At 38.2% G+C, this 27,302-nt stretch overlaps 1 protein-coding gene and 1 pseudogene across 1 annotated transcript in view; one reads left to right on the top strand and one right to left on the bottom strand.

The window, feature by feature from the left end:
• The first annotated feature begins 2,597 nt into the window (after window positions 1-2,597).
• On the top strand, window positions 2,598-3,080 carry LOC136157126 (adenine phosphoribosyltransferase pseudogene; annotated as a pseudogene).
• A 9,046-nt stretch (window positions 3,081-12,126) lies between these two features.
• RAB18 (RAB18, member RAS oncogene family) overlaps window positions 12,127-27,302 on the bottom strand; it is a 28,427-nt gene continuing 13,251 nt past the window's right edge. Inside the window, exons 3-7 of the mRNA XM_065921263.1 lie at window positions 22,820-22,881; window positions 18,782-18,854; window positions 17,030-17,148; window positions 16,889-16,955; window positions 12,127-13,826 (exon numbers count right to left, since the gene is read on the bottom strand). Of these exons, the coding sequence (XP_065777335.1) occupies window positions 13,651-13,826; window positions 16,889-16,955; window positions 17,030-17,148; window positions 18,782-18,854; window positions 22,820-22,881 (497 nt within the window). The 3' untranslated portion in view covers window positions 12,127-13,650. The remainder of the gene's footprint in view (window positions 13,827-16,888; window positions 16,956-17,029; window positions 17,149-18,781; window positions 18,855-22,819; window positions 22,882-27,302) is intronic.

Here is a 27,302-nt window from a genome sequence, read left to right on the forward strand (position 1 = left end):
AAACTCTACACCTAGGCATATCATTTTCAAAGTGCACAAAGTCAAAGATAAAAAATATTAAGGAATTTGTCAGGTAAAAAGCAACAACAAAAAAACCCCACAACCTTATCTACTAAGGAACAAGGATATGAATTATATAAAAAATCTCAGAAATCATGCACGAAGAAAGTGGAGTGAAATATTTTAAATGTTGAGGGAAAAAAAAAAAGCCAATACTTCAGAATTCCGTATCCTTCAAAAGTGAGGGATAACGACTTTCTCAAGCAAGCAAACAAAAGTTGAGGGTATTTATTGCTAGTAGGGGCTTTCCAGGTGGTGCTAGTGGTAAAGAACCCACCTGCCAATCCAGGAGACACAAAAGATGTGGGTTCGATCCCTGGGTAGGCAGATCCCCTGGAAGAGGGCACAGCAACCCAGTCCAGTACTCTTGCCTGGAGAGTCCCATGGACAGAGGAGCCTGATGGGCTACAGTCCATAACATTGCAGAGTCAGACATGGCTGACACGTGCATATGTAGGGCAAGGGATAAATGGAAACTCTGCTTTTTGCTCAGTTTTTACTGTAAACTACTATAAAAAAATAAAGTATGTTTCCTTAAATAGAGGGAAGAATTAATCAATACAGAAGAAAAATTAAATTGAAACATTACCAGTAAAAGTACAGACATTATCAATAAAACCAACAGTTTAAAAGGGGCAAGTGTGATCAAGAACATTAACTGAAAAAAGACTTCTGAACCTTCTAAAAATGACTAACATTATAAACATATATTTATACCAAGCATGTCTGCCATTACTCAGTCCAGAAACAGTGCCATTTAAGCAAAGTAAGCAGAGAAAGAGAGGTCCTGCCAGATTCTGACGAAGAATACAATGACAGAATTGTCTTATAATTCAAAACATTTGTAGAAAAATAGCCTATGAGAATTAAGTGCATTCAGTATACTGGAGTCGAAATCATTGAACAATTTAGTTTTAAAAGTTTGGTGGAAAATGAAGTGCAATTTTAAATCCTTTAACTGAGTGTTTCCAGAAAAGTTCTCGGTCCCCACAAAAAGAAGCCTAATATAATCTCCTCTTTGAGCTCTAAAATGATTTAAAATAAAAAAAGTCAATAATTTTAAGGCCTTAAATTAATGCAGCTCCACAGAATATTTGTGGCATCCTCATCTTATCTGGAAAGTCTCTATTCAATCCCCCCAAACTTCTCTTTAAAAAGATATAAAGGCACACGAGAGGAAGGAAGCAGTCCTCTTCCAAAACGCTAGTCAATTATGCTTCCATTTTCTCCACCTCCAGCCAAGACTACCATAAGGACTGTTATAAAGTCTATCTGTTGACTTTTTTATAAATAGGTCATTTCAGAACAGAAAGCCTCAGATCTAATAAAAAGCTGATCTACGGCTGAACTTTGCCAAAAAGGAAAAAGAAAAGAAATAAAAACAAGAGATAGTGACAGAGAGAAGGAGAGAGAAGGCAGGAACAGAGGGAGGAGGAAGATGGCAAGACAAAACAAAACAAAGGCAACAAAAACAACCCCACAGGCTGTAAAATTCTCAAAAATATCGGACAGTGTCAAGGCTTTGATTGTGACCTTCACTGCAGAATTCTCAGATAACTGAAGGGCTGCTGCCCCCTCATGGTGAACTGAAAGATCTCATTTAGAAGCACAGACTCTGCAGTTACACATTTATTAATATATCCTGACTTCTCCTTTTTTGAACTTTTTTCCTTAAAAAGTCACAAACATTTTCTATAGAAAACACCCACTCTTCTTGACATATAATTAAAAATAACTGATTTAATTTTTGATGACTGTGGTATTATATAGCATATGCATAGGAAAGGAATAAAATATAGAAATTCACTTTAAGTTTTTACTTGGATTGAGATGTCAAACTCTTTTCTCCCAAACATGACTGTGGGGTGAAACGGTCTGATGTTACATGTTACAATTCCTCCCTGAACACACACACTACAAATCTAACAGTGAAATTACAAAGTTTAGAGAATAGTAAAGTTGAAAGTGATCTTATGGCCTCATGTCCACCTTCCCTGAAACAACCTGACTGAAAAATAAAAAATCTTTCCTTCTTGTCTTTTGTACTGTCTTTCCAATTTCATGTCTTATGTCAAGCCATGTGATCCTAGGTATAGAAATGGGCAAACTCAATAAATTCACCTGCAAGAAACTTTCATATCTTATAGCAAAGCAAAGCTGCCTGCCTTTTTCTTCTTCAGGGGAGAATATGCTGTAGTGTGAATTTTGATCCAGGCAAAAAATGACCTCAAAATCTAATCTTTTAATTGCCTGTCTCATCCTACTAGAATATAAATTCCAGGAAAGTAGGGAACTTGTCTATCTCGTTCTAGGTCATAGGCAATTTAAAACACTTCTGTGTCAATGCAAAAATTACCGTTGGTGTTTACACAATGACAATCATCATTTTTTCCCCTACTAGCACCTGTATCTTGGCTGTATTTTTCAAAGCACCTGATGGCATATGGGCAGAAATTTCTCCATCTATCCACAAAACTATATTAGTTTTCACTTAAATTAAAATTCAAAGAGGAGCCGGCCCCTCGTGCCCACGACACATGCGGAAGTGGCAAAGGCGGGTCTTGTTCAGGGACATCTCACCCGTCCTGAGGGACCCCGACTGCCGCCTCCTGGTGAATCGCCTGAAAAAGGCCCACAGTGGCAGAATCGACCCCATCTCCGGGCCTAGACTCCCGCAGTTTCCTTGTTTGATCTGTCCCTGGCCCAAGAGCTGGGCTTGGGCTACGTTCTCATCCGAAATCAGGGGAAGCTGCCAGCCCCCACCGTGCGCGCCTCACATGCGCTGAAATACGGGAGGCTGAACTGGAAATCCAGAGATGCCCTGGGACCAGGGCTGAAGGTGGTGGTTGTGGACTGTTCTGCTCGCCACTGGTGGAACCGTGCGCGCCGCCTGGGAGCTGCAGGGCCACTTGCGGGCTGAGGTTGCTGGAGTGTGTGAGCCTAGTGGAGCTGACCTCACCGAAGGGCAGGGAGAAGCTGGATGGCTGGCTGTGCCCTTCTCCCTCCTGCAGTATGAGTGACCCCAGCCCCAAGTCACCTGGAAGAAGAGAGGACCAGCATGGGCAGATGCAGCAACCCCCACTGGCCACCAGGGGGCACTGGCTGCCCGCCTGGACTTGCTCTTTTGCTGTGACTGACTTTCTTCCAGAGTGGGGCTGCCCCTCGGGTCCTTGCTGGGTTCTGGAAGTCCCATGGCCGGGAGCTGCCGGCTGGTTGATAGTGGAATGAGAATAAACGACTTTCTAGGAAAAAAAAATTCAAAGAGATGAACTTTGAGAAACTACTGAATTTACTTTGATCTCTATTTTCAAATACTAACCTAATGCTTATGCTTTGTAAGTTAAGACTCATTCTTGAAAAAAAGAAAAGCTCCTTGTATCCAGCTTTACTGGAAGCATAATAAATACTGTAAGATATTTAAAGTGTATATCATGATGATTTTATATAAATATGGATTGTGAAAGCATTACCCCCATCTAGTTAATTGATGCATCTAAGATGCAATTTATACAAATTATATTCATCACTGGAGCTTGAAATGGGGTTCTCAATAGCTGCATCTTAATTCTTAGAAACTAAGTGAACTTTGGTATTTCCATACCTTCTTTGAATGCTTCAATAAGAACCTCTTCTCCATCAAATCTGTGTAAAAACTAAGACTTTTATAACGTTGTTCACCTACTTTTGACCCCACTTCAGCCCTATAACTGTTTTGATCTCCCACTGAGATATTAACATGATTTGAGAACAAATGTGAATTCCTGTATTTTGCACATTCTTCAAATTTTTCCAAAGTTGGAAAAGAAAATCTAAAGGTAAAAGTCTATTTTTAATTTTATTACCAAGTCTGATTTGTATAGAAATTAATCTCCCCAAATAAATTTTATACACACACAGACATATTCACAGTAGGACCTCAATGGGTGTTCATATTATTCTTAATAACATATCTACATTATCCATATTCTCTTATAAAGATGAAAAAGTTAATGAAATAAAAACAAAATACATGGTTGCTATACTATCAGATTAAACAAAATTCAAAATGCAAATAGATTTAACAAGAGGGAGTTTATGTAATAATAAAATATACAATCATAAAGAATATATACATTCTGTTTCTTTATGGACTAAATAACATAAAGCTAAATCTTACAGCTCTATAGGAACTCGATAAAATCATCTATTATGATAATACCCTTTAATACAACTCTTTCAGAATTTGATGGCTCAAATATACAAAATAACAATGTATAAAACTTTATTCTCTAGCATTGAAACATGTATATTATCAATCGTGAAACAGATCGCCAGTCCTGGTTTGATGCATGAGACAAGTGCTCAGGGCTGGTGCACTGGGATGACCCAGAGGGATGGGATGGGATGGGGAGGGAGGTGGGGGAGGGGTTCAGGATGGGGAACACATGTAAATCCATGGCTGATTCATATCAATGTATGACAAAAGCCACTACAATATTGTAAAGTAATTAGCCTCCAACTAATATAAATAAATGAAAAAAAATTTTATTCTCTATAAATGATATATATTAAACTTCTGATATCCATGAAACATTTTTTAAAATGAATCAAAATTTCAACTCTATTGGCTGTGTAATCTTGGGAAAGTTACTGATTTTTCTGAGTTTCTATTTCCTTTTCTGTAAAATAAAAATTGTCACACCTGCACTTCCCTGGTAGTCCAGTGGTAAAGAATTCACCTACCAATGCAGGGGACACAGGTTTGGTCCCCATCCAGGAAGATCCCACAGGCCACAGGGCAACTAAGCCAGTGAGCCACACAACTGCTGAGCCCACGTGCCCTAGAGTTCAGGCTCCACAAAAAGAGAAGCCCGCACACGGAAACAAAAAGTAGCCCTTGCTCGCCCCTAGAGAAAGCCCAAACACAGCGATGAAGACCCAGCACAGCCAAAAATTAATAAATAAACCTAAAAAAAGAAAGAGAATATTATGAACCTAGAAAGCAAAAAACACTAAAGAGATTAACAAATTTCAGTAGGATTATGTTTATAAGAAACATATAAGCTAAATTTTATTACAGAGAAAAATAAATAAGAAAAAACAGTGGTACACGATAGTAACAATAAAATGCCTTGGAATACATTATGCTGTGCTGAGCCAAGTTGCTCAGTCATGTCTCACTTTTTGCAGTCTCATGGACTGTAGCCCACCAGGCTTCTCTGTCGATGGGATTCCCCAGGCAGGAATACTGGAGTGGGTTGCCCTACCCTCCTCCAGGGGATCTTCACAACCCAGGAACTGAACTGGGGTCCCCTGCATTGCAGGTGGATTCTTTACTGTCTGAGCCATCAAGGAAGCCCAGGAATACATTATAGGGGATGTGTATGAAGGAGATTCTTAAATTTTATTGAAAGACATAAAATAAGAACTCAATAATTGGAAAGATAGGCCATGTTTCTGGATGGGAAGATTTCTTAAAATGTCAGCTTATAAATTAATACACAAATGTAATGAGGCTCCCGTCAGAATTTCAAAGAACTTTATTTTCTAATTGGATAAAATGATTGCCAAGATAAGTTGTAGTCTAGTACTTTGGTTCCATCACTTCCAAATTTCACCCATATGTCAGGAATCACACATTTATAATCATGATTCACTCCCAGAATCTCAATATCAAGCATCTCTCCACTACTGCCTATATTTCCAGCTCATGGCTTTAACATATCGATTCTGAAATATTTGGCCTAAGAGGGACACTCATTCTTCGATTCTACCACTTTCCCCAACCAATTTCCTGTTGATCCCACTAGTTAACAATGACTGCTCACTTATGTGTGGAATCTAAACAATATAACTAGTGAATATATAACAGAAAAGCAGCAGACTCACAGATACACGGAAGAAAGTGGTGGTTACCCTTGGGGCAAGAAAAGAGGAGAGGAGCAGTACAGTGGTGGGGGATTACAAAATGCATAGTATACGACTGAGTGAGAACACGTGCACACGCTGCAAGGATATCTTGACAATACAGGGAATATATCCATTACTTTAAATAACTATGAATGAGTTAAACTTTTTAAAATTGTGATTTATTACATTCTATAACTGTGTTGTTGTTCAGTCACCAAGTTGTGTCCAACTCTTTGCAACCCCACGGACTGCAGGATGCCAGGCTTCACTGCCCTTCACTATCTCCCAGAGCTTGCTCAAACTCTTGTCCATTGAGTCAGTGATGCCATCCAACCATTTCATCTTATTGTCCCCTTCTCCTTTGGCCTTCGATCTTTCCCAGCATCAAGGTCTTTTCCAATGAGCTGACTCTTCATATTAGGTGGCCAAAGTATTGGAGCTTCAGTATCAGTCCTTCCAGTGAATATCCAGGGTTGATTTCCTTTTAGGATTGACTGGTTTGATCACCTTCCTGTCCAAGGGACTCTCAACTGTAACGTATGTAAAATTGTACAGCAACTCAGTGTGGATAGCACCTGCATGCTCAGCGGTGTCTGACTCTTTTGCGGCCCCATGAACCGTAGCCCACCAGGCTCCTCTGTCCAGTGGATTTCCCTGGCAAGAACATTGGAGTGGATTGCCATTTCCTATTCCAGGGGATCTTTCTGACCCTGGGATTGAACCCAGGTCTCCTTTTCCTGCACTGGCAGGCAGATTCTTGCAACTATGTTGTTGCTCTTAAGTCACTAAGTCATGTCCAACTGTTTGTGACCCCAGGGACTGTAGACTGCTAGGCTTCTCTGTAAATAGGATTTCCCAGGCAAGGATACAGGAGTGAATTGCCATTTCCTTCTTCAGGGGATCTTCCCCACCCAGGGATTGAAATTGCGTCTCCTGCTGGGCAAGCAGATTCTTTAACTAAGTAATTTGAACAACTTGACTGTATATCCACAGTGAGATAAACACCTTAAGGTCAAAAAAGAATGCAAGTGAATTTTGACATTTTCTTAGCAGGTTCATGCTTGGTAGTTCTCTTAGTATTGCAACTCTGAACTCATTCTGTAAGAATCGTTTATTTGTACTTCTATTAATGAACAGTGAACTGTGCAAGAGGTACGTTAACAGACATGTTTATTAATGTACATGGTTATGGTATCTACCCAGCACTGCAAGATTTATTAGTGTTGTTTTAGAGAAAACTTGGATGTTGCTTGTGTTTTTTAACCTTAAAAAAAAGGTGGTATGAGTGTGACACACAGTAATATTTAAGTAGCTTAAAATTCCTAGTGAAGAAAATACGGCTGAAGGCACATGAATCTCAAAAGGACAACTGCCTCATGGCCAGGAGTCTGGACCATCTCCTGATGTGGTGGCAGGTTTGGACTTCAGAGGCTGGGACACACGAGATGCCTTAGAGCCTGATGTGGGGTAGGCTGACAACATCCGGGACTGCACAATGCAGGGACCCTGGCAGCATTTTCAACAGATACCTCATTTGCACTTAATGGCTCTCCTTGGAAATCAGTTTCATTTCCAGTTCACTGTTCTACACTACTTTTCTTCTTGTTAGAAAGACCACAGAGAAAAAGCACTTGCTAAAGAAAAAAGGAAAATATACATATACATATGTGGAATGAGAAACTATAACCTTAAAAAACTAATTTTCAAGTGAGTATATCCAATTTTGTTCCAGAAAAATTTTAAACCTCCAAAGGAAAAAAACCGAACCCCCCCCCCAACTTTGTTTTCTCTACATTAATTATAAAAACTGACTTAGGAATAGAAAAACTGAGAAGACCAATAACCACGATATGCTATTATTCAGCTCACTCAGTTGTGTCCGACTCTGCGATCCCAAGGACTGTAGCACACCAGGCTTCCCTATCCATCGCCAACTACGCTATTATTACTAACAGATTAAACGTACTGTTACTCAGCTGGTAAAGAATCTGCCTGCAATGTGGGACCCCTGGGTTCAATCCCTGGGTTGGGAAGATCCATTGGAGAAGGGAAAGGCTACCTACTCCAGTATTCTGGCCTGGAGAATATACAGTCCATGGGGTCGTAAAGAGTCAGACACGACTGAGCGATTTTCACCTTCACAAATGTACTGAAGTGCACCGTTGCGCTTTATATTGTCTTAACTCATTTGGTGCTCAGAACAAACTTAGAAAGTGTTGAGACTATTACTATCTCATTTTCGATTTGAACAAACTAAGACCCAAGTCTAGGAAACATGCAATAAACGATGACCCTATATGTGAGACAGCAAGAGACACAGATGTATAGAACAGTCTTTTGGACTCTGTGGGAGAAAGCAAGGGTGGGATGATTTGAGAGAATAGCACTGAAATATGTATATTACCATATGTGAAACAGATCGCCAGTATAGGTTTGATGCATGAGACAGGGTGCTCAGGGCTGGTGCACTGGGATGACCCTGAGGGATGGGATGAGGAGGGAGGTGGGAGGGGGGTTCAGGACAGGGGCCACATGTACACCCATGGCTGATTCATATCAATGTATGGCAAAAACCACTACAATATTGTAAAATAATTAGCCTCTAATTAAAATAATAATTTAAAAAACAGGCAATACCCATTTTTAAAATTAAGTATTTCAGCATGTAGAAAAAGAATCCTCAAGCTTATGAATCTTGCAAGACTCATGAAGCTGGCATCAATAGAAACGACAGTCCAGTCTATGACTGCATATGAAAAAAGCAGAAAATGGTGGCCCTGAGGGAGAGCTTGGCCTGCCTAAGAAGAGCCCTGGCCTGGGAGGGGGCTGGGAGGGCTTATCGAGGAACTGAATGAAAGGTTGCAGACCTTAGCAGCGGTTGTGAAATGGGAGGTTTCCTCCACTTTGTCAGAAAATAAATTCGAGACCCCATGACTGCAGCCTACCAGGCTCCTCCGTCCGTGGGATTTTCCAGGCAAGAGTACTGGAGTGGGGAGCCATTGCCTTCTCCGAGATACATGTATATATATCCACAAAAATTACATATGAAAGTAACCCCACTAAAATATTAAGTTATTTAAGAATAATGGCCTTTCAAGTGATAGTGATCAACACACTGAATGAACTCCACGTAGGAAGAGTTCCTACATAGATGGTCTACACCACAGCATAGCTTTGATTACAAAAAAAAAAAAAAAAATCCAACTCAAACTGGCTTAAACAAAGAGATGTTATTGGCTCACATAAGATAGAAGTCCAGAAGTAAAGCTAACTTCAGGTGCAGTTTGATCCAGACGCTCCAGACGTCATCAAGGCCCCAACTCAGACTCCCTTTCCTTTTCTTAGTACAGCCCTCAAGCTGGCTCCTTTAAATCAGAAAAACTGGCTACAGCAAGTTCAGAGTTACCACCCCACATTATCTCCAACAAAGTGTCGCCTTCTGCAGTTCCCGAGGGAGGCTTAGCCAACATGCTGCAACTAAGTGGCCTGATCTGGGTCTGTCACCCATCCGTGAACCATGTCCTGGGGGGAGTGGGGCAAGTGGCACTGGTTTAAGAGAACCAGGTCAGCTCTGGAGCTGACAGTGTGACAATCCCATCCAAACTGCATGCGTGACGGAGGGCCGTTATCCAAAGAAAAAGGGGATGGTACTTTTGAGAATGAGGTGGATGCTGGATGGGCGACAACAATATAACATGAAAAAGGAATAAAAGAAAATAATACAAATATCTGATGAAATACTAGAAGTGCTCAACCACACTAGTAATCAAAGAAATACAATAAAATTGCATACTTTTGTTATTTATCAGGTTAATGAAAGAAAAAGACACTGCTTGTATGTGAGAGAGATGGTGAGGGAGCAGGCCCCATGAAAAATAAAAGCTCAACCACTACTGGAAATGTCTGTGACAAAACAGCTGTAACTAAGAGGCAATGAAACAAGTTTATTCCACCCCTAGATACACTGCTGATTCATAAATATGAAACAAAAGGCTAGCAACAAACAGTAAAACTCAATGTAACAGAACTTGAGTCATGTTTCCTTTCCTCCAACCTGACAGATGTTCTTATTAAAAAGAAAAGAACAACAACAAAAACCCCCCAGAGATTTCTGGGTAAGTCTATATTCCTTATCTCCAAATCTTGACTTGGCTTACTCTTTCCGTTCTCTTCCTCCATTTCTAGACAAGACCCAAGATGAAATCTTTAGCTGATTACCCTCAGCATAGCTGGGGTCAGAACTAGTATAAAATCATCTAAAATTGATTAAATTATCTTATTCCCATCTCTAACTAGGGAAAATAAATGAAGGACACAAAAATCTCCTAAGTATGACTGATGAAATGAACCTCAAAATATAGAAGCACAGGCTTGAATACTGAAAAGATCTACAATCTATAGGATCGAGAGGATTATCCCACTTCATTTGAAAATCAGAAAAAAATACACATTAAATTGTATTTAAATATATTATAGAGATGAGGTAGGTCTGTGTTATCCCACACTTGGAACAGAATCATGTAATCATGTTTACTTGAGTACATGAATCACAATGAATCAAAATCAAGACCAATTCTACTATGTTCAATTAGAAAGTCAAGTCTGAATTTGTACATGGCAGCTGAGTACCTGAAATGAAAATACCCCCTAGATTTTAATTTTGAGCAAAAGACTGTTCCCAGATTTAATAACTTTTCTCATGTCCAATTATAAACAGGAAATTAAGGTGCCATAAGTTCTGACTTTTCTAGGTCAAAGATTTTCATTCCACCATGAGGAGGTAAAAGAACCAGGGGACCACCTACCCTACTAACTTTGAGGTAAAATGACTTACACAGTTGGTTTACATCAATGGGATTTACTCTATAATCTGAAAAAAAAAAAAAAATCTGAAAAAATCTGAAATACACCTATTACACAGAACAAAAGAATGATAAACTTGCTATTTTAAAACAGAAAAACCACTACAATATTGTAAAGTAATTAACCTCCAACTAATAAAAATAAAGGAAAAAAAATAAAACACAAGACACATATGGAGGAGGGAGATTTAAAGGAAAGATTAAAAAATTGGTTTGAGATTTAAAAAACAAAACAAAAAACCAGAAAGCTAGTAACTAGCCTTAGCAAAGGGAGCGGTTGTTAAGAGCATGGGCTCAGGAGTGAAGATGCCTTGACTGGAATCCACCTCTCACTGATTAGCTTTGTGATCTTTGGGAAGTTCCTTAAAATATTCGTATTTCATTATTTTCATCTTTAAAATGGGCATAATAGCAGTACCAACCAATCTCTTAAGGTTGCTGTGAGGTTTAATGAGATAAACCAGCACTTAGAACAGGGCTTGACACCAAGGAAGCTTCAATAAATGTTAACTATCCCTCTTAATATAAACCGAAGTTATTTGTTTGTTTAGCTCTATATGAGTATTTCCAGAATTCAGAATGAAGTGAAGTGAAAGCTGCTCAGTCGTATCTGACTCTTTGCAACCCCATTTATGGACTATATAGTCCATGGTATTCTCCAGGCCAGAATACTGGAGTGGGTAGTCTTTCCCTTCTCCAGGGGATCTTCCCAACTCAGGGATCGAACCCAGGTCTCCTGTATTGCAGACGGATTCTTTACCAGCTGAACCACAAGGGAAGCCCAAGAATACTGGAGTGGGTAGCCTAACTTCTAATTGTTCTAATTTGCTCCATCTGCAAAAGGCACTCAACTTCAAATGACTGAGAAATGAAGAACTGACAAAATCATGTTATTTAAGTGACAATTTTTAGCTATTACAACTACTTCATTTAGAAAACCTACACTATGAAACAAGAAGCTTGCAACAAGAGTAACTCTTGCAACAAGAGTTTTATATATATATATATATAATCTATATTCCATATTTCTACAGAATATAGGAAGTAGTATAATATTCAGGACTTCCTCAGCTGATGGGAGTAACAAGGAAATGTATAATATTCCTGCACAAATGCATCTAGGGAAAGCAGGCTAGATTTATTAAAAAACTATAAAAGGTTACAATATAAGTCAAACAAAATTAGTTGTTAAAGGTTAAGTGACTCATATGTATCCAAATTCTGACCAAATAAAGACAATCCAATGCATAGGAAGAATATTCTATGGCTCAAGGAGCAAATAGCAATAAACAGTAATGTCAATACAGAAACCACATAAATATACAAATCTACAGTTTTAATGTAACAACAAATCATAAGTACATGTGTTAGCTATCTTTCTCAAACATTAAAGTAGTATGTTTCATTTTTTGTAAAAACATATGCAACGCATAAAACCTTTAATCCCATGTAATACAATCTAACAAGTGTGAACCATGTAGAATGTTAAGATTTTCTTTTATATGAAGATATACATTTCAGTCTATTATCACCGGCATTGTAAAGGTGACCCACAAAAATGTTTATCATTTGCAACTGTATACAGAGAACAAACCGCCAAGAAATTAGTATTTCTTATTAATCTTACTGAGTGGTATTAAAGTGGCCTGCCTGAAAGGGCAAATTACTTATCTGGAAACTTAAAATAGCAGAGATCAATGTATATTAAATAATACATGAGTGAAAAAAATATACAATGTACAATAGCAGGAGGTTACAAAACTGAATACTGTGTAAAAGATTTATTAGTCTGTACAAGTTTGTACCAAGATTTTCATTGCAACAGTATTTTCCCATATACATCGAAATCTGGAAGCAATATGCCTTTCTCAAATTATAGTTTAGTGTTTTTTTCCCCAACCCTCAAAACACGGAAATATGTTTTTGAATATCAACTAGTCATTTATGGAAGTCATAAGATACAGATATTCATTAACATTACACAAGCTATAATTGAAGTACCGGAACAAACACCACCAACATTTATGGGAAAAGGTGTTGGCTTTAAAGGTGATAAGTGCTACATGAGTTACATACACATACTACTCCTGTCCTTCTGAAACCAAAATGGGGGAACCTTATTGCCATTCTGTCAAACACCACACAACCCAAAATGCTGCACAGAGGCTCATGAAGCCATGTACACATCACAGAACTAAAACTCCAGCTAAGCAATGAGCTACTTTTGAAGTCAAGAAAGACCAAACTTCTTTAACATATTAATGCTACTTCAGAAGTATCATCAGAACAAACGGGATTTAATTATAAATTGGCCTCAACCACATCCTGCAAAGAGGATTTTGCTTAGTACTAAAGAGAATCCGTCAGCAAACATCCTAGGAAAGCTGTGGAATCATGCTCTTTGTTAGTCCTGAAGGGAAATCTGCCAGGTTTGATGACATCTGTGTATCTCCCAGTGGTCCTGGGGGTTCTACAATACCAATTAATTCAGTAATTGATAAGTATTTAAGCAAAAAGGAGACCAAAACTAGACTTTGTATCGACACATATTAGAGAGGTGGATTTTTAAAAAATCACATGATGAATGTAAATCATAAAATCAAATGTACTTATAAAGGTACACCTATTTTATGTTACATAAAAAACTGCAGATTGCAAACTGCATGCTTACGTTTTACCTGGAAAAGTCAATGAGTGGGCTTTCTCACAAATATTTACTGCCATGATACAAAACAAATATGTGCAAACTGCAAGGTCCCTAAAATAGCAGTTAGAGAGTTTATATACAGAAAGATGACATTATCTGATCAAATTCGCAAGAGATGGCGTCTCCCAGAGTTTATAACACAGAACAGTAACCACCACATGCTCCGCCTCCTTGGCCTTCTTCCCTGGGTGTCAGCTTGACGCCTTTATTCTGGTTCTCACTTTCCCACAGTCCAGGGGTCTGAATGATCTTTTCAACAAGTTCCTCAAAAGCACACTGTACACCATCACAGGTTTTTGCACTTGCCTCTGAAATTCAAGGAAAAACGTCAAGAGTATATTCTCTTTTAGTCATATTTCTATGTTTTTCTGGAAAACTATTACAGCAGAAATATCAGCGAACAATATATTTTTATATATATGGTTTCTCCCCACAGGTTTAATATTAGTGAATCTCCTGCAACTCTCAAAGTTAAGCTATTTAAATTCTATCCATAAGATTAGTGGTATATAAGCTCAAGATTTCGTGGCAGAATTGTAAATTTTAACACCCTTCTCAAATATCCTTAAGTGTACCAAAGTTCTTAATTTTTTGCTTAGTTCTTAAATTAGCCTCTGAAGCAGATATCATTCCCATTTTAGAATAAGAAAATTTAAGCTCCAAGTTAAACAATTACTCTGGTTGTCCTGCGCCTGCAACGAACAGGTGGTTGGATAAGTGATGTACAAACTGTGAACACTGGTTCCATTTTCAATTTATGCTCAGGAGACCCATGTGGATACTCAGGACTGCTCTCTCATCTTGTGTTTCCCCACTGACTTTTTCCCAGTCTGATGACTATTTTATGTCTTCATCTTAAAGCTACTCTACCTCAGCTGATGATCCAGCTCTACACTGGGAAAAGCAGAAACAATCTGGCAAGAACTACTGATCACCCTACTAATAGATTGATCAACCCACCCGCATTGTCTTTAGGCTTTGCCTTCACTCCTGTTACGATGGACCATCCTGGCTGCTGGCTGGGGCCATCCTTCTGTCTACTTCCCGGGATCCCAACCCTCCTCATTCACTGAAGGATCATGTACCCACTCTACTGGATTATATACCAACCAGCTTGAAAGCCCACCAAAATTACTGTCCATCTTATTAATCACTCACCCCCTGACTAACCAACCCGCCTCCAGCCCACTTATCCTCTAGTAGCCACCTACTTTTCCCACTCTCTTCCAAAACAAAACAGTGATAGAATTATCTATATAAGTTGTTACCACTTTGTCTCCAATTTTTCTTCAAACTAATCTAATTAGGCTTTTGATTACACCACTCCATGGAAACTGTTGTTTTAAAGATGACCAATACCCACTAGCTTGTCAAATCCAATGTCCTTTTCTTATTTGACATCTTGCAGCATTTTATACAGCTGGTCACTTTTCTCCTTTAAATACTTTGTCCACTTGACTTCCAAGACAGCTGAACACTCCTGGTGCTCCTCCCACTGGCACACCGTTCACAACCTTACTCACTGGCACCTCCCCTTCTGCTGACTTCTAACTGTTGGAGTACCCCAGGGTTCAATCTTCAGCCCTTTTCTATCTAGCTTTTCTTGTAGTGACTGCTCCAATCTCATGACTATCAATGCCACCTAAATGCCAATGACCACGATGTCCACTCAATGTCTCAAAGACAGTTCATTATGTCTAAGCAGAAATCTTGGGTCCCTGCTCCTCTGCATAAACCTGTTCTTGTCTTGACCTTCCACATCTTACTTACGGCATCACCATTCACCTAGTTGCCCACGCCACAGACCTGAGTCCATCTTTGATTGCTCTTTCCTTACCCTGTACCCCCAACCTATCCACCTGACAGCTTTACCCTCAAAGTGTCTCCTGGGTCTGCCAACTTTCAACCACTACTACTGCCCACTGCAGTCAGGGCCCCCGGCATTACCCATTGAAATCACTGTAAGTACTTAGCCTCTTGCTTCTGCTTCTTATGGTCAAATGAATCTTAAAAGAATATCAAACCACAGCACTACTCCCATGCTTTCTACCACACCTGAAATACAATTCATTTCTTTACCATATCCCAGGAAGTCCAACACTAACTTCCATCATCACCAACCTTTCCTCCAACACACTCTTCCAGTCCACAAGCTTTCTCCTGTTTCTTGGACACACTACAGTGTTCTTGCCTCAGGAATAAGATGCTCTCTATCTAGATCTTCATACTATGAAATCTTGCTCAAATGGTGCTCTAAGAATGTTTCCTTATTTCCCCCCACCCTCGTCATTCTCTCCCCTTACAACATTTTATTTCATGCAGAGCACTAGTTATGAATTCCAGTCTGCTTCCCATACTGGAATGTAAGTAAGTTCCCTGAGGGCAGAGAGTTGGACCATTTTGTTCATTGTTCTATTCTGTGTTCAATAGATATTAATTGAACAAACTAATATATAGATATGGAAGACACCTAGCAAGTAAGCAGCAGCAGTACTGCACAAGCCCATTCTAAAATTTCCTACACTTTCCATTTGTACCACCCCACTTCTATCCATATATGATGTTCTCCCATTTCCATTTCCTGATTCCTACTAGGTTCATATAGTGAGGAACAGTGAAAACAGTGATTCTTAAAGCTGACCTCACATGAGAACCAGCTAGGGTGTTTTATAAACTGCCTTCAAGGCTCTGTTTCAGACCTGTCATAAGTAAGGCCCAGAGAGTTGTAATTTTTAAAAGCTCCCAAGTGATACTGCCAGTCCACTTTGCTGGACAAGGGGTCAATCAACTTTTTCTGTAAGTGGCTAGAGAGTAAATATTTTGGGTGGTGATGCCATATCGTTTCCACTGTAATGACTAACCTCTGCCACAAAGCACAAGGGCAGCCACAGACAATAATGCAGATGGTGGGGCATGGGCACGTGTGCTTCCTTACAAATGGTGGGGCCAGATCTGGTCCAGGCTGTAGCTTGCCAACCCTTGCTCTACAGTGCTTCCCCAATATTAGCATGATACAAATCACATCTTGTTAGAATGCAGATTCTAACTCAGAGCCTATGGGTTAGGGCCTCAAATGCAGCGTTTCTGACAATGGTGGTGCTGTCAGGACATGGCCCAGCAGGTATGCACGCCTGCAGCACTGGGTCACAGGAGGAGAGAATCATGTGCTGTGCTCCATACAACCTCACATTGATCCTATTCTTTTGTACAGAGGGAAAAATAAGGAACATAGTTCTACAGTTAGCTAGTTTTATAGCACTGCTATGAACTAAATACATAATTTTTGTGGTTCATAAAGAGAAGAATGTAACAGAAACTTCATTTAAAAACTCTTCATTAATAATGAAAAGATACATATTCACACACGTACCTATAAATAACATGGAATGCTTTCGTGCAAATTTCAGGCCTTCATTTCTATCAACTTCACGATTTTCCTAAAAGATAAATGCAAAGATTAAGAAAAGCTATCAAAATATACAGCCAAACTGCCAAATGTCTGACTTCTCACCTTATCAATTTTATTTCCAACTAGCATGTTTACTATGTCATTTCTCGTGCAGTATGTTTCCAACTCATTTAACCAATTATCCAGTTTAACAAAGGTGTCTCTTCTTGTGACATCATAAACTGAAATAAAAAGAATCGTTTATTAAATAAATATCAAAAGCAAGAAGCAATGACATTATATTTCTGATATGTACTAGGAACTGACATTACTATATAGGTAAGTCTGTTTTTTTAAGCTGTTAATGCTTTAAAAATCAATGTCCACTGATCCAGATGGAAGAAACAAGTGTCTTTTTTAAAAAATGCATTTATATACACTTCAATTTAATTAACATATGCTGTTAGAGAAATAACTGTCTTCATAACAATAAAAAAAACAAAGTGAAAGGCGCTCAGTCATATCCGACTCTGCGATCCCATGAACTATACAGTCCATGGAATTCTCCAGGCCAGAATACTGGAGTGGGTAGCCTTTCCCTGTTCCAGGGGATCTTCCCAACCCAGGGATCAAACCCAGGTCTGCACTCCCACATTGAAGGCGGATTCTTTACCAGCTGAGTCACAAGGGAAGCCCAATAAGAAAAAAGGTTTGTCTAAAGGCTAAAAGGTATTTAGACTCAAATCTGTGGAAAAATTTAAAAAAAATTTACATAAATTTAAACATCTGTGAACCCATTAACTTATTTCTCACAAGCACCAGAATTTGCAAACTTGAAAACATACGTAAAGTTAGAGGGTGGGCAATGAGGACCTACTGTATAGCACAGGGAACTCCGCTCAATGTTATGCGGCAGCCTTGGATAGGAGGCAAGTTTGGGGAAAATTGGTACATGTGTATGTATGGCCGAGCCCCTTGACCACCTGAAACTATCACAACATTGTTAACTGACTATGCCTCAACACAAAATACAAAAGAAAGTCAGTGGGTGGAGCCCTGACTGTCTTCCTCTGTTTACATGTTCATCACTCCGCATTACATGAAGTAATCTGTTAAAGTGTTTTCTAAACTTAGGAGATACTGAACCAAAGCCGAGAGAGTCACTGTCAAATTAACAGAAATGAAACCAAAGCCTCACAAGTTGTGATATAAAATGAGGTCTCTCCCTACAGTTGAACAGTATTCATTTTAGACAGTTTCCCAGCAATATTAAGAACAAGCACTTTTCAACAAATTATACTGAAATTCACATTTGGTTTTCAAGTTCTGTGTGATTATAAACCAATAGCATTAAGTGCTTTAAGCTATTTTTCAAGACCAATAAAACAGATTCCACTAAGCAACCAACACTCCTTCCATTATAATCTGGCAGTAAATATCAGTAAGCTGCTAACTGAAGATAAGTTTCTGGTAATACTCTAAGACAGATCAACAACACAAGGACTGGGTCCTCACTTATGTACTCATCAACACGTGCTTTTAACCCAAATAAATATTAGAGGTGTTTTAATATAGGTAAGCAATTTTTAGGCAGTACTTTTAAAAATGTTTCTATGTATTTTCTTTCGGGAAAATGCATTAAAACCAAACCACTTCTTATTACATGGTTCTGATCTTTATTTTTCAATTGCTAGACAAAGAAAACAAAATTTTAAAAGTTTAAATATTCCCTAATATTACATAAAGTTAATATAAATTAAAGTCACATAAAATAAAGAAAAATAAAGCAAAAAGTTACTGACCTGCACAAACAGGAAATCAGAAATTCCAGCAATACAACAACAATATATTTTAAACAGTAAAGTAAAACCTTACCTAAAATAACACCCTGTGCACCTCTATAATAGCTGGGAGTTAATGTTCTGAACCTTTCTTGACCAGCAGTATCCTAAAAGTGACAATCAATTATTATTAAACAAAACACTGGATAAATAACAGATCTTCAAAGTATTAATTTAAGAGTAGAAAGTTAACAGCACGATTAAAACATCAAGTTCATTTAAAACTTAAAATTTAAATGAGATGTGTTCTTTTACTGACAAATGCTCCATAAAAATTAAATTAACAGGTAGTGCCTCATCTCTAGGAAAAAATGTAACAAAGTACAGATTTTCTACCACTTTGGACTTAAGATTTTTATCACATATGAAACCCATTTCATTGAAAGCCATGGTTCTCAACTCTGGTGGCACAATAAAATTTCCTGGGAAATGAAAAATACAGATACTGAGGTTCAACCCACAAAGATTCTGATTTAATAAGGACATGAGAGAAGTTCTAATAAGCTTCTCAGGTGATTCTAACATACAGTCAAAGATTGAGAACTACTGCTAAAGAGCATTACCGGGGTGTTTTATTTTAGGTAAGCAATGTTTAGGTTGTACTTTTTAAAGTATTTTCTATGTCTCTTCTTCCAGAAAAATGCAGGAAAACCAAACCACTCCTTATTATGTTTCTGACTCATACCTGGGGTAATGAATATAAATTATACACTAGCTAGGAAATGTAAATTTCATATGAAAGGGAACTTCTCTGCTCAATGACCGGTTTAACCCCAGAGCCTAGAGAAATTCTTGCCACAGGAAAGTTGCTCAAATTTTGTTGGAAAAAAAAAAGAAAACTAATAACAAGCCTCTTCTGGGCCTGGTTCCTTCTGTCTTTCTTCTACCTTCTGTCTTCCTTCTACCATCTTTGGACTGTGGCTTCAAGTCTACCTAAGATTATGCAAATATGCAGTCTGCAAACTGCTGCCTCAGCCCACCACCTGTTTCATTACTTAAGCTTTTATTAAATAAAGTCTGACTGGAACACGGCCAGGCCCATTCACTTGTGTACTGGCATATGGACTGCTGTATGGTCCACCTTGGGGCTGGACTAAACATTTACTATCTGGCCTTCAAAGAAAAAGTCTGCAGTCTGCTAATGTAAAATGACCTGAAGAAAAATAAAGACATACATCAAACATCAACAACTACCAGTCCTCTGAGTTTAAGTGTGAGTTTAGCTATGGGGCAAGCACAAGCTAGATAATTGCTTGCCTTCAAAACAGGAATTTGTAGTAAGAGTAAAAACATCTTTGTAAGATAAAAGAAGCAAAGTTTATTATCTGTGGTTTTATTTTCTGATGGGAGAAGAGAGAAGGGATATTAAAGACAGGAAAGGACAGAGGAAATGAACAAAGCTGGCAAGGCTAAATAACAGAAACTGGGGCGCAGAAGGGCGGGAGGATGCAGAGAAAAACCAGCCGAGAGGTGGGTACCACATAGGTCCTGATGGACATGCCGCACCATCAAGAGAGGAGGAGCAGGGTGAGGCTCAACTATTCTACTTGAGTAATCCCGGGAGGTGCATCCAACAGGGAGAGGAACTGATTTTATTTACATGAATAAAACCTCAGAAAAATGAGAGGAAACAACAGATTCATATATTTCTAACACTGACTTAGAAGGCCCTCCTATATACGACATGACACCCAGGAGCATGAAAAAAATGACTGATTCAATCACATAAAGATTAAAACCTTGGTATGACCTAAGAACCTCTCCCCAACACCACACTCACCCTGCTTTTGCCCCCGATACTCATCCTCAACAAGATTTAAAGGTAAATCACAAACTAGGGGAAAAAAATCTGCAGCATATAACAGAGTATTACACATATGAGAACATTAATAAATACTCATCTTAAGATTTTGAAGACAAATGAGTGGGAAAAATGTGGCGTATGACAAAAAGCTAGTATTTTTTATTGTATAAAGACTTTAATTATGAAGAAAATGAGCACAATATAAAAAATGCAAAGCATATTAAAGAAAATTCATTAAAATATAATCATATAATAAGAAAAATCTCACTAATCACTACTCAAAAGAAATGCACATATAAGTGAAAAACTATTACTCAGAGAGGCAAAAATGAGAGAGATTTACAATATATAGTACAGAAGACTTTCTTCCTAAATCTTAATGTTAAATCTTCACATTCTTTCAGCCAATAATTTACTTTCTAAGTATGTATCGTAAAGTAACTGGACAAGTGCACAGAGATGTAAAAATTAGGAGGTTCACCAAGGCACTGATGGTCTTTGTGAAAAACTATTAACACTGTAAATATCTTTCACTGAGGGTTGACTAAATTATAGTCATAAGATGGATACAAATGGTCATTTAAACTGATGGACTTCTGTATTGACACAGAACAATGTATGTGCGGGGCGGTGGTGGGGGGGGGGTGGGAGGGACAAGCAGGTGAAAGGATTAAGATACAATCCTTTCTTTTGGAAAATTGCACATGAACACAGGTGTGACAATGTGCGTGCGTCTAACATATTTTATAGAATGTTCACTAGAATACACAACATTGGCTAAAGATGAACTTTCTTCTCTATTAATTTCCTCTGATTATCCTTTTTTATCAATAGAATGAGATTATATTATCCTCACAATCAGGAGAAGCCTCTCATTTAAAAAATAGGTATAAGCTTATGATAAAGATGTCACTTCAATAATACTTGCCAGCTAGGGCTTTAATTGAGCAGAAACTAGAAAGTAAATCAAAAACAAATAAAAACCTCCTGAAGGTAAGATCTCACAGCAACCATCAAACCTCAGATCCCACTCCAAACTGTCTATATCTCAAAGCAGGAGCAAGGGCAGAAGAGGTAATAAACCAAGCAAGAAAAACATGGAAAATCAGGTTCCGCTTCAGGACAGAAAGAAGGCAGCATTCTTCAACATATATGTTACTATGGTCTAGTCCAACACTTTCCAAATTATTTTGTTAGACATTACTGTACTGATTGATAGTAAGTATTTATTTGGGGGAATGGTCAAGCAGGCCACAATTATGTAAAATATCGTATCTTGGAAAGAAATTAATGGGAAAAAAAAAGCCATAAGACATATAGTCATTTGGAATAAAATGCGTGTTAGAAATAGTGTGCCATTCAGAGAATGCCATTAACATGAATGACATCAAACAATGCATGAACACTTGCTGGTTCAATCTGTAACTGACACCCAGCCAGCATTTACTTTTTAACCACCATGATGAAGTATGACTCAACCTGACTGCAGACCAGTGCTAATGTGATTATCATGTTATAAAAATATACTGAGATATTTAACTATAGCAGATGTGGGGATTTGATGAGTATGTTTTTATACATTTTATATGTAACACATTTACCATATAAGCAATCACATCTAGATGGAGAGACAGGAAGGCGGGAGAGAGGAAGGAGCAGACAGATACAGACTGAGCGTCCGGGGGGTTCTGAGAGCAAGTGCTTCCTTACTCAGCACTGCCAGGGAGAGGTCGACTTAGCTGAGAATGTACACCAGAACAGCTGGGTTCACAGGCAAATGAAAAGAAGCCAGTAAGTAAACACTGGGCATCAGTATTTAAAAAATCCAAAGTTGGCAAACTCAAGTGTTATAGGTATTTACACTAACAAACATGAAAAATCATGTTTTCTAAGTATTATTTCATTCCCTTCTCCCCAACAACTGCCTTCAGCACTAGTTCAGTGTAACTTGTCTTTTTTAAAACTTCAAAGAAACACATTCAATAACAATGATTCTCTGTGGCAGATGACTTTTTTTTAAATACTGCTTTCAAATATTCTGAAGAGACTACATATTTTAAAAATGTGAGCAGGTGAAACAGGTCTCTGCCTAATTACAGAATTATAAAACATAACTACTTATTGTCTATCCAGTAATCAGCATCAAATCTCCCAAGTTATTTAATACAAATTGCTCATTCCCCTGTAGGACACTACACACATCAATCTTTGTGTCTTCAAAAAGTACAAGTTCAATATTTATACAAAATACATTTTAAAAATTCTTACCCATATTGCAAGTTTTGCCTTATTTCCGTCCACTGAAATTGTTTTCACCTTAAAATCAACACCTTGAAAAAATGAAACATTTTATAAGAATTCCAATAAACTTTAAAAATCAATTATCAAGAAAACCAAGAAAGAAAAAAGCCACTAATGCCCAAATTTACATCCAAATTCTTAGTTATGGATGTGAAGATGAAAGGAAAAGTGTCACTAAAGTTTAGCAGCTTAGGATTTAATCAGAGAAATGAAAACCAAATGCTTGTAGAATTCATTTATCCACCAGTACTTCTTGAAAAACAGTTTAAAAAAAAAAAAGAAAGAAATTCAGTGTAAGACGGTGACTGCGCATTAAAAGTCAAGAGCTAGAATTCACAGTGCTATTGGGTGGATGAGGGCACTTTACCAGAGGTGCTCTAAGCTATCATTAAAGAGTGTTGTCCATAGCTGGCCAACACCCTAAATCAGATTCTGACTGTGGGCAACTTGGAAGATTGGTAAAATTATAAAAGGGCCACTCTCTCCCTGCCTTATGAATTCTTTGTCTTTCTTTTTGTCCTAAAGAAAAGTATTCATTTTATGTAACTTTATCAATAATCACTTGCTACTGTATGACTGCAAAAAGAGAATTTACACACAAAAACATTTATGCCCAATCCTTTAAGAATCTTCGTAAGTGAAAGAGGAGTGCTCAAGGAGCAGTGAGAATCTATAAGCACTGATTTACGTAAAGAGAAGACGAATCCCGTAAGAAGTTATAAGGGTTTACTACAGCAGCCCCGCAAAACCTTTTCCTTTCCAGAAAAAGGAGTTGACACATGCCATCTGGCTTAAATGAGCAGTGACTGCCCAATGTCTTAACAGCATCAAAAATAATGTGCAGTCTCTCTCACTGGCCAGAGAAAACATTAACTCCAGACACTTGGAAAGAAACTTTCAAAAGATTTTAGTTTGTCACAATTAATTCAGGACAGCCAAAACTAACATGATATGTATACATACATGCTCATATACTAAATGCTTCCTAGAACACCCATCATCAATATGGAAATATATCAGTAATTCTTGGATGACTTCCGGTAATCCATTACATACACAAATGAGGTAATAAAATGCATTTCAAAACATGCATTACACCAGGTCTTTCTGTATGCCAAGGATTTTAAAACAACAGTTTGTGGTGTTTTGGGCTAAGGTGATAAGGAAGTCGATAAAGACATGTTTAGAATGTCAGGCAACCATGAGTTAAAGGACAGTGCTGATTGCAAAATCCAAGGAAAGCCTAAATGTAGCTTCCTTGTAGCCAAACAAAAAAAATTTTATATGTTAAAAAATCCTGTGTCCACCAGGCCTACATAAAGAAATATGCCACACCATCTATATTAAAAATGTGGAATTTTTACATTCTACTCATATTTGCTTAAAAAAAAAAACTTGAGAAAATGCAGATGAGGAAAATGGTTTTGATATGGTTGAGGTACTAAATGCAGGCAATTGGTAGACATTGAGACAGCCTGTCATATATACTCTATAGTTAAATTCTCAAGGTTCTTCAGAGAAAATACAAAGCACTTCTTCTCCCTTGAACACCTAAGACAACAGACCCGAGGGCAGACTGGCCTTTCGGCTAGCCTCCAGCTACTCAGTCCACCCAGGGAAAAGACTCCAAGTTCCAGCGTACCTGTGCTCTCTTCCCTTCCCCCTTCCTCTTTCTCTTTTATACTTTCTTGCATATATTTCTTGGCAGTCTAATGACTGTCTCTGAATAACTGTCTCTAAGTTACTCTTCTGACAGATTTGAAAGCTACAGATAACACCCTCAAGGAAACACTCCCCCTGGAGTCCCATCACCCAAGTTAGGAGACAAGCAGCCTGAAAGGGTACTTCATCGGCACCCAGGACCTTCAGTTTCCATTCATCCTCCCTTGGTTCCTCCGAGGAATCTCGTGTGCAGACACTGACCTCTTTAGCTCTTACATGCTCAATCTGCTTCTTCACCATGTCTGGATCTTCTATTTTGCAAGTGGCTATTAATTTGCCTTTATTGGTGGTCAGTGGGAATCTTTCTGATAAATTTGATTTTGCCAACTTCTCACTGTATTTGATTAAACTATCTTTTCAACCTCATGTGGATGACAAACAAGCAGGTCATAAAAGAAGCACAATATTTAGAAAAAATATTCCTTCCTGTCTCTCCTCCTCTATAGCATGGAACACTTCTGTGAGCCAATATGCAGGGTTTCCTCCACAATAACCAATTCTTTGACTTTCCAGGGAAACCAGATGTATGTCCCACAATTCAGTTCTGACACCATCTTCCTGAGGTTAAGAGGTAGACCCCACAGGGTCAAAGGGTAAAAGTGCAGCCCCACAAGACTGCCACACCCCACGTCGGACGCCAATCTCAAGTCCAGGTTATTACCTGTGCTTCTGACCAACTGGCTATAAACTATAGAGGTTCCCACTTAGATTAATTTGAGACAGTAGCTCAAAGAACTTAGGAAAACAGTTTACTGACTTACTAGATTATCATTCTATTAGAAAAGGACACACCTCAGGAACAGCCCGATGGCAGAGACGCACAGCGCACAGTGTGGGGAGCTGGCAGAGCTCACATGCCCTCTCCACGCACGTCATCCTCCCAGTACCTCCACGTGTTCTCAGACACAGAGCTCTCTGAATCCATGGGCTTTCTTATGGAGGCTTAGCTGGTTAAATCTTTTGCCTTTGATGATTAAACAAACAAAATCTCTAGCTCCTTTCCCCACCCTGGGAGTAAGGAAGGTAAACTAGAGCTAAAGTTCCAACCCTTTAATCACATGGTTGGTTCTCCTCTAGGCTTAGAGGCTTTCTAGAAGTCACATCAGTAATATAAATTCAAGTGTAGTTGAAAAAGGCCTGCTATGAAAATACAAAAAACATCCTGGCAATTCCTAGCGGTACAGAGATTAGGATTCTGTGCTTTCAATACTGGGGCCTGGGTTCACTTACTGGTTGGGGAACTAAGATCCTATACACACCTGTGTGGTGTGGCCAAACAAAAAAAAAAAAGGAAAGAAAGAACAAAGAAAATACATCTTTAATGATTCTTATCATTTAAGAAAATCCAAGGGTATGGCAGAAACCAACACAACATTGTGAAGTAATTATTCTCCAATTAAAAATAGATTTAAATTATAAAAAATGATAATAAAGAAGAAAATCCAGTAGTTCAGGAGTTCTGTGGCAAGAATCAAACATATATTTCTTAACATAAACTATAAAATCACAGAACTGTTGCTTCAGCTTTTCTCTAATTGTTCATTTGGGCTTGCATTTTTAATACAATATTCAATTCTGTCCCTTTGCAGGTATCTTTCCTTAGGCACAGGCCTATTTTATGAAGGTTGAAGTGAAAGTGAAAGTAAAGTCACTCAGTGTGTCTGACTCTTTGTGACCCCATGGACTATATGTAGCCTACCAGGCTCCTCCGTCCATGGAATCTTCCAGGCAAGAATACTGGAGTGGGTTGCCATTTCTTTCTCCAAGAGATCATCCCGACCCAGAGATTGAACCCTGGTCTTTTGCATTATAGGCAGACGCTTTACTGTCTGAGCCACCAGGGAACAGATTTAACCTTTATGAAGGTTAAATTGGCTAAAATTAGGTAATATAATCAACAAAGCCTTTGAAATAAGCAATAAGTGAGACATGAAAATTTACCAAAGGCATATTAACTGCACAATAAATAAATACCAATGAATGGGAAACCAGAACACAATGGAATCCTCTGCCTTACCAAAGAAGAAAAAGCAATCAAGAGAAGCTGACTCAGAACTAGCAAAGATGTGAAAACTAGCAAAGAAGAATATTAAAAACAATTATAACCATATACCACGTGTTCAGAAAGTTAAGCAGACATGAGCAAGATTAAAAAAATCCAAAACAAACATCTAGAGATGAAAATGACAATGTCTGAGATTAAAAAGAGAATACACAGGATGAGATTAACAGATTAGACAATGCAGAAAAAAACACAATTGAATACATAAGAAAATCCCATAGCTAACCCCACATCATACTCATTGATAAAGAACTGAAAGCGTTCTCTCTCAGATCAGAGCAAGATAAGAATGTCTACTCTTACCACTTCTATTCTCAGGGTATTGGAAGTCCTAGCCAGAGCAATTAGGCAAGAAAAGGAAATAAAAGGTATCCAAACTGGGAAAGAAGAAGTAAAATTATCTCTGTTCACAGACCACATGTAGACAACATTCCTTATATTTAGAAAATCCTAATGACTCTATTTCATACACATACAAAAATACTGTTAGAACTACTAAGTGAATTCAGCAAAGTTATGGACTATAAAACCAACATGCAAAAATCTATTGCATTTCTATATCCTAGTAATAACAATCCAAAAATAAAATTTTAAAAATCACTTCATTTACAACAGCATCAAAAAAATATTTTAAAATACATGATGATGATACTACTATTCAGAAAT

The sequence above is a fragment of the Muntiacus reevesi genome, chromosome 2 (genome assembly GCF_963930625.1).
Source record: "Muntiacus reevesi chromosome 2, mMunRee1.1, whole genome shotgun sequence".
Classification (NCBI taxonomy): Eukaryota; Metazoa; Chordata; class Mammalia; order Artiodactyla; family Cervidae; genus Muntiacus; species Muntiacus reevesi.